The sequence below is a fragment of the Populus alba genome, chromosome 7, assembly GCF_005239225.2.
Source record: "Populus alba chromosome 7, ASM523922v2, whole genome shotgun sequence".
In the NCBI taxonomy this organism is placed as follows: Eukaryota; Viridiplantae; Streptophyta; class Magnoliopsida; order Malpighiales; family Salicaceae; genus Populus; species Populus alba.
This window is the reverse complement of record NC_133290.1, coordinates 12,708,680-12,723,629: the sequence shown is the minus strand read 5'-3', so window position 1 is coordinate 12,723,629 and position 14,950 is coordinate 12,708,680. Positions and strand designations below refer to the sequence as shown.

At 35.7% G+C, this 14,950-nt stretch overlaps 2 protein-coding genes across 5 annotated transcripts; one reads left to right on the top strand and one right to left on the bottom strand.

Moving 5' to 3' along the window:
* The first annotated feature begins 399 nt into the window (after positions 1 to 399).
* On the top strand, positions 400 to 3,835 carry LOC118043451 (uncharacterized). The gene is made up of 3 exons (XM_035051428.2): positions 400 to 495; positions 1,365 to 1,442; positions 1,778 to 3,835. Exons 1-3 carry the CDS (start codon positions 400 to 402, stop codon positions 3,833 to 3,835), a joined length of 2,232 nt encoding a protein of 743 aa, XP_034907319.2.
* Positions 3,836 to 6,297: 2,462 nt separating this feature from the next.
* Positions 6,298 to 14,950, bottom strand: LOC118043450 (uncharacterized). 4 transcript variants are annotated; one of them, XM_035051426.2, is made up of 10 exons: positions 14,449 to 14,950; positions 14,050 to 14,170; positions 12,938 to 13,023; positions 11,644 to 12,052; positions 11,445 to 11,545; positions 10,840 to 10,906; positions 9,780 to 10,007; positions 8,656 to 9,114; positions 7,991 to 8,063; positions 6,370 to 7,583 (listed from the first exon to the last, which is right to left on the bottom strand). In XM_035051426.2, exons 1-10 carry the CDS (start codon positions 14,835 to 14,837, stop codon positions 7,336 to 7,338), a joined length of 2,181 nt encoding a protein of 726 aa, XP_034907317.1. In that variant the 5' UTR covers positions 14,838 to 14,950; the 3' UTR covers positions 6,370 to 7,335. The 4 variants fall into 4 exon arrangements, 2 of the variants coding, with proteins under 2 accessions (XP_073266717.1, XP_034907317.1); XR_012170391.1 differs by having other exon boundaries at positions 7,450 to 7,583; positions 7,877 to 8,063; XR_004686646.2 differs by having other exon boundaries at positions 7,517 to 7,583; positions 8,630 to 9,114.

The following is a 14,950-nucleotide window of genomic DNA, read 5'->3' as shown; positions in this document are numbered from 1 at the left end:
AGTAAATGGTAGTCATCGTTTAGCTTGTGTTTGAGTATCTGTTGGAGCTAGAATTTGACTAGCCTCGCCAGCACATTTGTTACTTCTGCGACACTGTTTGGGTTTCGCAAGTTTGTTTTGTTGAAACATTCAATTTCTAATTAAATCTGAGGAGAAAATCTTAAGTTTTGACAACTTCCTAGCCCGTAAAATAAAATCTATGAACTGCCGATGTGACAGTTACACAAAGTAGCAGACTCTCTCACTCTAAAATCAAACTCTCTTCAATCGTCTTTCTGGGAGAAGAACTTGGGGGAAGTTTATAAGCATGTCAAAGTTTTTCTTTTCTTTTTTTCCTGGCAAGTACTAGATGTTGAATTTTGTTCTAATGCTGCTTTTGCAGACTGTTAATGTAAACAGATGGAACTTGAAGATGTGCATTCTGATATCTGTTCCTTGAGAAAATTATATGGACTCCTCCAAGGTAGTCCAGATGGTGTGCAAATGGCAGGCTTTGTAAGTTTTCTCTAAACAACCTTGCTGAGTTTTCATTTCTGCTCCTGATTGTTGTATATGCGAGAAATGCCTATTTCTGTGGGGTCATCAAATCCTTTTATTGCTCTCTTCCTTTAATTATTCTTATTGTCCTTACTGTTCAGGACCTCAAGTTCCAGTCTCTCGATTTCGTAGAGCATTTGTTGATGCACACAGAACCACACTCTCTTGCACACAAGGGCACTGCGTGAAGATATATGAAAACAAATAAAACACAACATTGGATATGTGATAAAATTAACTAGAGCAACTTCCATCATAGGAATCAACTGTAAAAAGGGATTAGCAAGGGATTGATGGTGATATGCCCTGCTGTGACAAACTGCAAGTTGATTGTGGATTTCATTGCCATTGTCTTAAAATATATGGTTGTCCTTTTCCTAGATTCAAAGAGTTAAATGTACAAATTCTTTAGAGAATGCATAGAAAGGAAGAAATCAAATTAGGGATGGTCCCCTGAAGTTTGTACTTAGCAACTATAAACTCTGCGATTAAGCTAATCACTGTGGTATTTAGAATGTATAGAAAAGAGTATGCATTTGAAGCGACTAGATTCTCTGCAGCTCTGCGATTGATTAGTTGAATACTGTGGTATTGTGAAATTCTATTTAAGCTATTCTTGGATGCCAATCAAGACTTATGGCACTGCTGCCTTTTCTCTCGTCCCTCATACTCTATGTAACTTGTTTTTCATGAGGTGCTTCACTTTTCTCTCTAGTGGTTGCATTGTCAGTATTTAGTCTCTGGTATTTCTTTCGAACGGTCGGCAAAGAGAACGAAGGAAATGATAAATATTAGTTTGTGTTTTGCTAATGTCTGCTTTTGAACAGTTGGATGAGAGAGCACGAGTGCTTTTGAAGAATCTGCTAGATGCTGCTACAGAGAAGGCTTTATTGGCTTATTCAAAGGTAGATTTTGTCAATTTTGTGCTTTCTGTCAAATGAACTACAGCTTTGGTGATACAGAGAAAATTGGACATCAATTATGCTTTTCAAGGCTACATGAAATGTTAAGAATTGCTTATTAAGGTAAATAAAGGTAATAAAAAGGAAGTCCCTGCATATATGGATTGAAGTTACTTGCAGCAAGTTTAGTTTTCTGATATGTAAACACAACAGTTTCAAAATGAAACCTTAGCTAGTTGAGTTTGAGTGCTCCCTGTTGCAAATTTGGTATGGAAAAATAACATCCAGGTAATTCCAATAGTTGCCATCTGACTTTGTTTGATGTTTTGAAATCACAGATCATAGTGGCAGCACAATTAGGTGTGTCTAACACACCCTACTCCTCTCAATCAGTGCAGCCCAAGACCATGCCATATCCAGAACCTCCTGTTTCACCCGATGCAGAGAATGCTTCTCCAAGTACCATTCAGAGCTCAAATGCTAAGACAAATTTATGTGTAAACAGTGCATGGGAAAATGAGCAATCACTTATTAAGCCAACACCTCAGGATTCAGGGTCAGAGCATTCCAAATTCAGTGTCTCATTAAACAAACCTGAAGGTAGAAAAAAATTCTGTCGTGTTTGTAAGCAAAGCAGCATGAAGCAGCGGAACTCGGACAATAATTTAAATAAAGATGGTAATGAAAGAGATCAGCACCATGATGAGGCTTCTTGGATTAATGGGAATCCAAAAGGATCGCATGAGCTAAAATCGAAGGGTCTCAAATCAGCAGTGATTTTCAGTGAAGAGCCAAGACGGAAAAGAAATTCTGAAATTCAATGTCAACCAAGTGTTACAAGTTCCGCTTCTTGGGCCTCAAGTTCATTGTGTTCTAAGTTTGTTAAACTAGGACCTGAATTTTTGTCTGGTAAAATTGATAAGCATCGAGAGGATTCAGAAAGTAATTTCCTTAAAGAAGTTGCAAGTGCAATGAAATTTAGTGAATCTGGAATGCCCTCCTCATCGTTGCAGCTTTATGGTGAAAATGCAGATTCACTTAAAGCTAACAACGCAGCTTTTGTCCACAATTTGTCCGTGGCGGACAACTCGATAAGAACTGAAATGCAGTCGATACAAAGGGATGGTGCAGTTGCAGTGGGTGACATGAGTTGTCCTAAGAGACAAAATGGGGATGGTTCAGTTGCAATGGGAGAAACAAACCGTGCAGAGAGACAGAATGTGAGGGGAATTGTTGAGAGAATTGAGTCACTCAATCGAGCATCAAGTCAGAAGAACTACCAAACATGTCAGTATGTTAGTGGGTTACAGGTTCCCCCGAGTCAGGGTTATGTGGTCAAGAAGTCCTCGATGCATAGTATGAAGGTTCTGCAAGACACTCCATTGCGGAATCCTTTGGCTCGACCGGAGAAAAAATCCACACCATCTGTACCATCAATACCTCCTTCTGCAGGGTCAATGGTGCCATCTCACAAAAGAAACCTGCCTCGTCCGACATTTATAAGACCAACACTGCTAGATTATGATGATCATCACAATAGAATCACCCCAAAGAGATCTTATGTGGACTCACAAGAAGAGTTAGATGAGACAACCAGCTCAAGTTCAAACGGTCGCTTGCCGGAATTGTCAGATGAGAGAGCTAGCTCTAGCTCTAACCCTCACTCACCAGAATTGTCAGATGCCACAGCCAGCTCAAGCTCTAATCCTCGCTCACCTATAGAGTCATACGAGACAGCCAGCTCCAGCTCTAGTCCTCACTCTTCCTACAGCTGGACAAGTCAGCAGCAGACAACAGGCAGCAGCAGAGGCAGCGATGAGGACCCTGAAGATTACTATGAGCGTGGGGATCCTCCACCTAGAGAAAAGGGACCAAGTAGGAGGTACAGATCACCAAGCCATAAGAAGAAAGCAACTGGACGACTCAGGGGGCTAAAAAACAAGCTGGGACTCATTTTCCACCACCAACACCACCACCACCACCACCATCATCATGATGACAATGATGGTGAGAAGGCCCCCACCAAATCCATGTGGAAGAACTTGCACAAGATGTTTCAGAACAAAGACTTGAAGCATAATGACAAGGCATATCAGAAAAAAGCAGTTGAGAAGTTCGGGAAATCTGTAGTGGTAAGTAACAAGAAGCAGAAGGCTGGACATTTTCGTGCATTGGTTAGAGGGTTGATGAAGCATTCTAAACATTCAAAGAAATCAAAGCCTTCCAATGGCGGGATCGGACGCCATTTAGGTCGTGCCCAAAATGGCCATGACAATAAGCATTGGTGGAAATTGTTTCAGCGCCATCGACGAGGAGTAAAGCTGCCCAACAGAGGGCGTGTTAAACTAGGAATTCCCAGAAAGAAGAAGAAACCCAGGCTGAAAACCCTCAAATAAGATTACATAGCAATATGTACAAACAAACTCAACTCAATTGTATAAAATTTTCTTTAACATGAAGCATCTCTTGGATTCTCAATTTTGGAGGACATTATGTAAAATTAGTAAAGACATACAAGTACTTTATGATAAATTACAACGATTTTTCTGAGGTGTCATAATTATAAAACATTAAAACTTCGAAGATATTACAAAAACACTTTTTTTTTTTTAATCTAATAAGCACTTGATTCTAAATGGAATGATTTTAAAAATGTGAAGAGTATTTTAGATACAAGATAAGAGGGGTTTTGTGGTATTTAATTAAATATGAAAGGCATCTGACAAAATTTTAAATGGTTTGTGTAATTCTTTGATACCTTAGAATTTCTTTTTTATAATTTACCTATTAATATATTACAACAATAAAAAAAGGTGAAAAAATAGGGAAACATTGACTTGAAATTAATATATACAATAACACTAATTTTCAAAACTTCACTAAAAACAATATTCAACTATATACTCTAAATACTTACAAACATATTAAACAAAATAAAACAAATAAAAAGACATAGCTAGAACATAAAGAATAAAAAATTAAAAATCATGAGAGAAATTAGCGGTGATAAATGACTTTTAGTACATACATGTTTATATATATATATATATATATATATTACAAACTGTGTATGGACAGTAGCCAAGTGTTTTCATCAATATTTTCCTTGTTTCATTCAACTCAAAATAGTTCTGATAGCATCTTAAATGCAAAATGCTATTTTGAAAAATTAAATTGATAAAATAGCATTTTAAATAATATAAATATATATTATTTTACCATGTCTATTCCAATGAAAAAAAGTCATTTGAAGAGCCATTTATATTAGAATGGAAGAAACAAGTGTTTTATTATTTTTTTAATAAGTTTGATGTTATTTTTTTTCCACATGGCTATATTTAATTGGTTTACTTTTTTAGTGGCTCTACTTTGTTGGTTTTGGCTCTTTTAAGAGATATGTAGAAATAACATTTGTGGGAGAGAAAATGCATTTTAGCGTTTTGTTTGACTTTCCTCTTGGAGTATGTAAAACAAGCAAAGAAAAGCTAAAATATTAATTTTTTAATTTTAGCTTTTCATTTAGCTTCTCCATTGAAGATGCTCTGAAACAAGTTATGGAAACTCATGTCGACCTTTAAAAAGCTTCTCAAAATTACTATTAATAAAATTGCAAGGTGCTAACTAAGTAACGAACAATTTTATTTCCAGCCTTTTATATTTTAAAAGATTGCAAAAAAAAAACTTTAATATATTATTTAGTCTAAAGAAATTGATGTAGCTGGACTTGTCGAAATCATGGAATCTGAGCACACAGGTAAAGGCCTGTCATAAACAAATTATGTTAATGACTTGACATAGATTTTTATGGATCAATAAAACATGTTTAAACATTAAAAAAAAAAATTGATGACACCAAACCAGGGTTGTGGCTAAAGAAAGCCATAACATAAGATTTGACTAATTGAAACGAGTTCAAATATTTATAGGAGATTCCTGATGTCTAATTCTATAGGGAAAACACTTTGAGATCCTTCTCGAACTAATTTTATTATTTTTCTTAGATTTATTGTTTTTTTTTTATGTTATTTTTCTTTATGTTTTAGGATTTTGATATTATTACCTAGTCTATGTTGATCTTTCTTACCTATAGAAGACATTGTAAATCTTTTTGAAAATAGATTTAGTGAGATTGTTATTTTAGAAATAAAATAAAGTTTTAGAATTCTTGTGTTTTAACTTTATTTTAGTTTATTTTTTGTGCTTCCGACTACTTCAAAGTTGCGATTTCTAATACTTGAATTAATAAATATACTCAAATTCAATTATATTATCAAACATATAAAATTTTAACCAAAATTAAAAAAAAAAAAACTCACCTTAAACATTACTAACACAAATATCAAAACAAACATTCTCTTACATTCAAATTTTATTCTTTAGCTTAAATTGCTTTTGATTAGTGCTCTAAAATAGAATAAATAAATATAAAATAAACAAAAATATATTTAATTAAAAAAATAAAGATATAAAAACAATTTTAAAATAAATTTTATACGTTTTTGTCTTTGTGCAATTTATCCTGAACCAACCCAGTACCCCTTCCCTTACATATAAGTTCTTTAAAACGCTGCTGCTGCTGCTGTTTATGAATTGGTTCAAGAACGTTTTCAAGATGGAATCTTGGATTGGGTTTAAATGTTTGCTTGAAGTAGTCTTTTCTTTTTCCAAGAAAGAAAGAAAAAGCCTACTTTCATGGAAAAGAATTTGAATGCTTGCTGATGACTCTAAGACTAAACTTGCCAGAAAAAGAAAACACCAATTAATTTGGCTTCTGCTTCTTGTTATTCTCTTTTTTCTTGCTCTCATTTTCTTAAGGTTTAATTTAACTTTGTTCTGTTGCAGCTGTGGTTCTTGTGGGTATCATTTTAACTTGAACTCGTGCAACCGGAACACTCCAGTTATTGGAGCTATTTATAAGAAATCCATAACGAAAAGAACTATTTCGTTCTTCAGCATTGATGAATTAAACCAGGTTCACTCAAATTGAAGAAATTCGATGCGCACCTTACTTCACTTCCATGCATTCCCGGGGTTTGTTCTAGCGAAGAACCAAGCTTCTTTGTCACAAATGCGGAAATCATATTGGAAATGCTTAAAAAGAGAAGAAATCTTCCTCCCCTCTCAGATTGGGTAAATATCCATCAGATTTAATCATGTGGGATGGGATATCTGGTGCCAGAATTTATGTTATTAAGATACGTTCGTTACAACCTGCTTCGACCGAGGACTACAACATGAGCAGTATCTGATCCATGCTTACATGTTGAAAAAGAGTAGCGGTGAAGTGTAAGTTTCATCTTGCATTATTGAAGCATCAGAATATCCTGCATGATTTGTTTGACGTTCTGATGTGTCGATTCGATGAACATCATCAACAATGTAAAGTGGACGGGAGTGATGGAAAGCGAAGTCGCAGCACTAGTACAAGAAAGGAAATTTTGCAGCCGTCGGTGAAGCTTGGATTGGGAACTCCAGTAATTCTGGCTCTTTCCATCGGATGTTCAATATTTCGTGAGTCTTAAGAACAGTTTGTGAATTCTACAATTTGGGGTTTAGTAGCAATCATGTCGCTTATCAAGCATTTTGTTGTTGCCTTAAAGTTCACGCATACCTGTGTGATGTAATACAAGTTTTGAACAGAGAAATACAAAGGTTTCAGCAGTCAGAGTCTGATGCCTTCTTCGTAAATATTGGTCTAATTGTTCAGGAACCCTAGACATTGTCACTCCCATTTTCCGTTGCTAGAGTATGCAATTGTTTCCAGGGATCAAGGAAAAGTAAACTGAGTTGCCCCCTCTCTACCCTAAAATCATTAAAGGAAAGACACTGGCATATCTGGCTATCAAAGGAATTCTCTGGCAAAGAGGCTTTAAAAGAGAGAATGAGGATTGCATAATTAATCAACCCAATCAATGTCCAAATCTTTAAATTTCATGAGCCATTTTTGTGTATCCTGAGATACATGATCTTTTGTTGGAATCTTGTCTTCACCTTCAACATTAGTAATAGATGCCACATTATCAATTTTCTTATCCTTGATAAAATTTGTCTGTCTATTGGGACGCCTCACCTTGAGCGCTAGAAGACGAGAAACTTGATGAAGTCCTCCCCATTTCTCCAATGCTCGAGCAATGTCATATCGTCCTGCACAATTTTTGCTTGGTAAAAATATTATATGAAAAAAAGAGAGAATAGAAAATAGAGGACAAAGAAAAACCAAATGAAAGCTTTGCGATATCAATGAACAAGTGTATAAACTATGGTACTTCAACACAACCAAATGAAAGCTTGACATCAAAGTTTGAGGCCTTTATAAGCTCATGTACTTTGAATTCGCAACTCTCTTTGATGCATATTGCAGTGGCTGTAGATGCAGTAATGCAGAGTTTGCTAAAAATAAAAGGAAAGATCAGAGGCAGTTCCAAAATCACATGTACCATTTCCCTCATATCCGTTCCAGATACTGGCAGGGTATGTTCCTATCGAGAAGCACCCTACAGCTTGATATGACAAGAAAGGTATCACGTTAAGAAATTAATATGTAATTTTACCTGCACGCTCGAAAGACTTTCTACTTGGCATAAATGAAGTGTCCATCCCCCAACTCCTCTGGAATCGACTAATCTGTAAGAATGATAACGTACGTTTGTTACATTAACTTCAGCAAACGATTACTTCTAGCTTTTCTTTGCAATAAATAAGTTAGATTGTTTGCTTTCAAATGTATTGAAAATCTCAACTCTGTAGATGCATTTCCCACACATTCTGACTCTAAGCAAAATAAAACCGTGTCGAGAGCATTTTATTTGACATTAAGATGGAAAAAGCAACCACTACGGTATTTTGTATTGGTACATGAATGCATAATGCACATGGATGCAAGACACTGCACAAACATGCAAATACCAAAGGTTTTTTTTTTTTAAAAAAAAGATGTTGAGTTCCTACAAAATGTTATTGTTGATGAAAAAAGTACTGTTGAAAAGTGTTGGTTTTTGCCCTCCAAATATTTTATGTGAACAAGGACGGAATGTGGAGAATAATTTTTTATGAAAAAATATTCTAGGACTTCTTTTTCGCCCTCTCCTCCAACTCATAGACAAGCAGATAGCTTCACAGTGCATATAGATACAATATTAGATAATTGAAACACTACCAAATCTGTAAAGTTGGCTAGTGAAAATGCACACCAGAGTAAATTGAAGCTTTATTCTACCTCTTCCTGCAAATTTTCAAGGTTGTCCCAGTATCCCTTTGGTTTACGGTGCTTGTAAGCAAGGGAGAGATTCATCAACGTTGCAATCCTTCTAAATCCACCCATTCGTGTTATGGCCTTCTCAATATCCACTCTACCATGCAAACGAAGCTGCTTTCTCATTGGCATAAATCCTTCCTGCCCATGTTCTGAAATGAATTTCAGGAGCTCAGACTTGAGAACTTCAATATCTCTTTGCAATCTTGGGACCCTGGGTCTTTTTTTAGGTGAATTTGGGTTACTGACTTCAGAAACCTGCTGAACTGCCATACCATGCTCATAATCACTGTCACCTTTTGATGAATCTAGTTCCTTCAAATATTGCCCATGCTCATCTGTTTCCGAAGAGTTATTGGCTTCCCTTTTCTCGATATAGTCTCGAATTGCACATAAATTTGATGGGAGATCTTCATATATAACCTACACGAAAATGTTCTCATCTATTTGTATTGCTTTTGCAAAGTTCATATTAACCACTTTCACAACAAAGTATAAAGAAGTACCAAATTTCACTACAGGTGATTAGATTTCTACCACTACCCTTTTCTTTTCCTTAAATTTTCTCCTGATATCATAAACCCAAACACAATTTTCTGATGAAAAATCAATGCCTCCACTGAGATTTGAATTTTGAACAGTATTCACATATATGTATCCTCTAACCATTAATGGAACTACTATAGAACATAATGACGCCACCAGATTGATTTCATCAAATAATTCCTAACATTTTCATGCCAGCATTTCACGTTTCAAGTTATTGTGCACCTGTGGCTGTTATTTCATAAATGAATCATTTCAAATGAAATATTTACACCTAAAGTTCTGAAAAGAAAATGAGACAGCTCAATTCATGAGGAAGTCTAAACTTGCTCCAAATCTAACCCATAAGTCTACTTTGGTGGGCCAAAACTTACTTTGTTCCATAAGGAGAAGGCCATTAAATCTATACGCACTCATTATCATGCCCAGATGGAACCCCAGAGATTTATATATCGAAATTATATCCAAAATCTAAAAAAACCATAGGGAGAGACAAAATACATTTTAAAATGTCTAAAGCCGGATCAAGTATATTTCAATACCTCTTCCATAATAGCTTCTGAAAGGAATGTATCCTTGTGCATTTTGGACTCCACATTATATTTCAGTAGCGTGTGGTGACTTCCTAATTGCTCTAGAATCCACTTTCCTTGAAATGAATCAAAGTCCCCTTCTACCTGCTCAAAACGAATTTCCTGTTCAAGATGTTCACATAAATCTAGAACAACACGGGCATGAAGTACCATATACAACAGACCCTTGCATCCTTCCTGCAAAAAGGGTAAAAAAGTTGAGCATTAAAATTTTGCTCTGTCAAATGATGGCCGTAAATATTTCATTCGTTAACAATCAAAAGCATTGATTGTTACTCTATTGAATGGTAGGAGATATTCGAAAGGGCTACCAATACAACAATGGAAAGTGTTAAGTTTACGAATTTGATAACCTATGGTTAATTGATTGTCCAGAATTTTTAACAAATTATGGTAGTTTTTAAACATTCCCATCAAACATTTCATTGCATGCATCCTTTCAACTCGATCCAGGAAGGTACCAGGGATAAAGGAGCAGCATCAAGTGCAGAAACAATGCCATTAAGAGAAACCAACAAGCTCACAATAATACAATTTAACTAACAAAGTTCCACTAGAACAATAACCTTTTATATTGTATGCAAAGGCTCAGAATATGTAAAAAAATGCATTGCAACTCTAAAAAGGGGTGTTGCATATATGTGAAATAACCAGTGTGTGAGAAGTATCAGAGTACTTCCGCAAATTAAAAAAAAAAAAAAGGATTTTTTAGAGATATCTAACAGGCCAATGATTATTAAATGTTTCACTCCACTAGAAGTAACTAAGCTCACGAGGATGCATTCATTTGTCATTTTCACATGTCTGTCTTAATTCCAACTCAAGGCTGCTCATATTTTACTGATCTTTATACCTGTTATTAATCAAATTGGATTATAAGGAGATTGACACTTCCTAAGATTAATACATCTCCATGTACGTGCTGAACCTAACTAGCCAGAGAGAAAAGAAAGAGTTTAGTTTAATCCAAGAAAGGAGATATCCTGACAAGTAAGGATCCTGCTATTACCTGAAGAATGCGGACTTTATTGTTTTCTCGAGATAAAATCTTACTGATGGCCAAGTTTGGAACAAACCTGCAAATGAGTAAATAAGGAAAGAAAAAGTGAGAATATGGTTATTGAATTTTAAAAGCAAGAAAAAATTAGCATGATCTCCTGATTGGTTTACACAGATTTGTGACAGAGCGAAATTTACTGTAATGAATTTAATATCTGCGATGCTCATAGCAAGTCCAGTCCTTTTCTTCCTCTCACAAATAGATACCTTCACATCATTTCTTTACACCTTACCTAGCCAAGAACCTCTTATCATATTTCCCATGGAGTTCAGTGAATGCATCAAACGTTTTTGTCATACGTTACATTGCTGTGATACTTGAGATATTTTAGTCACTAAAGTTTGTGCTTGTTTATTCAGGAGTGATAAATTGCAAAAGATCACCCTAATAAAGCCTTGTATGACTAACAATCCTAACCAAAAAGGAATAAGTCTTGCTTGGTAGTAATAGAACAAGCAAAAGGGCTACTAGTCTAAAGGTTTGCAGTTTCAGATGCTCAATCTATCTTTCAACAATTGCACAAGTACTTGATAAGGAAAGCACAAAATTCTTACTCAGGAAGACTCTCATAAGCAGTCAAAACATTCCAAACTTCACGAACAGGAGCTTTTACAGTTATGCTAGCAACAACACAGCGATGAACCCCTCCATTTTCCTTCATCCCAAAATCACTTTATCAGCAACTGCTAAAACAAAAGTGGCTCTCTCTGGAAGAGGAAAGCCAGGTGACAGTAACCAGAGTAAATCAGTTACCAATTGGCCATCAAATCTTCGCAGATGAACTTCATCCACCATGCAGCGCCTTTCCAATCTGCAAGCTTTTCCAAGCATTCCCCAGTTATTATTCAAATCATTTGAAGGTGGTGGTATCGGACTGAAGGTTGAGCTGGGATAACTCTCTTTTAAATCTCCAGTTGTCAGTTTATCCTTCTCACGAAAAGCACCATCTAAAGATACAGAAGGGGAGGTGGGTACAGTCATGGATGTCTCACTTTCTGTAATTCCTGCCTTCTGGTCCCCCTCAAAATCTCTCTCTGCCCGACATGCCAAGGCTTGAAGATTTACAGGAAGATCTGATCCAATTATCCTCTCCAGGAAAATAGCTGGAAAGTTGTATCTTGGCATCACATTAACTTCATATGACAATGCGGTTGTTCCATGTCTACAAATAAAGAGAAAGGGTGGTCATGAGAGGAAAGCATAAAAGACAGCAGAAAAAAGCAAAATTTCTCATGTGATGGCTGACGATGCACAGTTACAGTCTCAGACAAGGTAAAACATTAAAAATAACAAAATACGTACCCAGGACTAAAGTACATTCATCAAAGGCAATTGTGTTTTCTGAAGTTGTATTTCAATTTAGCTCTGATCCCTGGATGAATTTTAAGAAAGGCACTAGCTTCTTTTCTCTCCTCTTTCTGTGGCACCCTTATGATGCCTACTCAACTTATTTATTAGTTATTCTTGAACGCAGGATTCTTCCTTCATGAGCTCAACCTTTTACCATAAGAAAAAAATATCTACCTTAACAAACCAAGATAACAAAGAATGGTTTTTAGAACTCTTGGTTTAGAGCATGCATCCAAAAAAGAGTCTCAATTCAGTTTCTCTATCCATGTTGTTTCCTCGTGATTTACCCACCGGTTACATAATGACACACCTGAACCACACTTGTTTTCATATTATTAACCAGAAACTAATCTTTAAAAACAACAACAAACAGAAACTACTACTACTTCTGAGAAAAATACACAGCTCAAGAGAATCTTATCGAATGTCATTTTACCAGTTTTTATTTAGCTTAATATGATCAGGAAATTATCACAAACTTGCAACCATTTGGTTTCAAATCTTTCCGATTCAAGAAATGTACTCCTTAACCAACAACCATACCCCAACTGGAAAAACAAAAGGAAGAAGAAAATGATGGTTTGCATGACTAAATAAAGCATTTCTAAATATAGAACAGGCACTATGTATGAGATAAAGAGAAATGCTGCAAAAATAAGTTCAATGCCAGGTTTCTACATTGTGTAAGAAGATCTACCTTGTCCCAGATTTCACAGACCATTTGCCTTCGAATTTCTTAAAATCCCCATCAACCATTGAAAAGAGCAGTTCACGATTACTGGCCTGAACCCAAATAGATGATTTATGACAACAAATCTCACATGAAACTTACACATGCAATGGATGAGAACAAAGTATTAATAGTAAACAATAAGATTAAACTTTCACGGATGTTCATGTCAAATAAGAGAAAAGGTAGACCCATGCAATAAGGTAGACCCATGCAGTTTAACTCTTGAGCACACCAGGATATCACCATCACCATGGAAAAGCAACGAGGTGAATATGTGCCTGAAATGTAGAAATTTATCTAAAACTTCGAAATGAAGAGCAACTACACATATAAATTACCAAATGAGAAAATTATTTGAAATTACCAGATGAGAACAACTAAAAAATCATAATTGATAAATAGATTTAACAATCAATGTTATGATGAAAAATCCAAGGAATGCAAGTAGAAGTTGCATCACGCAGTTTAACTATACCATTGAAACAACCAACAAAATCCACGAGTTCCTTTCCAAACAGGCAAAAGAGAAGCATTAATACTATAATGTACCAAAAGAAAAGAGTATTACTATCCTAAGATCCAATGAAAATCTAGTGGCATCTTTAGAAATTTCATGTAATCGAAGAAAGAAGGTAATGACATTGAGTGAAAAACTTCAAGAAAATTGAACTTTAATATCTGCACATATCGAATCACGCATGATTTGACACTGAGTAGCAATGGTAGATCTTCTATTATTTAGCAATTGCAAAGTTTTTCACATCTTGCAAGAAGTACATAATTGGAGTAGCAAGTGGTTAAAATACCATATCAGTCACAACAAAGAGTAGATGAGAAACATCATGGGAAAAATTCACAATACAATCAATCAAATCATTGCACGCATAACTGATTCACACCAAACCAACTCTTTGATTTAAACTTCAAAAAGATGAGGGAAAATACAATAAAGAAACTATAAGACTCCAAATTATGCCTTGGATAGCAAAAATAGCAGCACGATTAATCTTTTAGTAAGATTAGTTAAGCGACAGCTAATGGAGATTGTTCTACAATGGCAAAGAAAGGTGGCTTACTGAATGAGGAAATTCTTGGAGATCCAGGACAACACGAGCTTCAATATGCCAATAGAGTGCCCTTTGAAATCCTCTCTGCTCTAGCCATATCCTCCCAGGATGTGGACAATGAATCCTCCCACTGAAAAAAATCAATATAAAACAACAATTTTCTTATCATACCAATCCCTCTCTATTAAAAACAAAATTGCGCATTCAATCCAGTAATACTCCCCCTTCATTGCAGGAGTAGTGGGCAGGACTCAATTTCAAATCCTACTCTTTCAACCTTAATAACCAAAAACAAAAAAAACCAATGTTGAATAACAATGCAAAAGCAGGAATATTCAGGTCAATTTCATTCCTGCTCTCAAAGAAAAGTAACTAAGTTTAACGGCAATATTATATGTTCAACATTACCTGCAAACAAGATTTGGAATAAAATCAGCAAGTCGCTCATAGTCAGTGAGGGCATTCCAGACTGATTGAATGTCAGCATAGACTAATATTTGTGCCTTAATTCTTCTTTCCCGCCAAGAAATAACTTCCACTTCATAATGCATCTTTCTCTCTCCTTCTCCTTCCTCTTCTTCTTTTTGGAACTTCTTGGCTCTTTGACTTGCCTTTGCTGTAGTGTGATTTGCTCTGTTGTTCCATTTCTGCCCCTCAATTGAAGATGAAGAAGATGAAACTCCTGTGTTTTTATGAGATGGGTACTTAGCTTGTGAACTTGGTAGGTATCTTTTTAAAGTGATTTGGTGAGATGGGCTGGTTTCAAAATTGAAGCTTGAAGCTTTGCAACTGATCATGGAGAGTGTGAGACTGTGATTACAGAGAGAAAATGGGAAGAAGAGGACTTGAACTCTCTGAAGACAAGTTTAAAAGACAGTTAATCTGTGTCCACTAGATTTTCGAGGAGCTT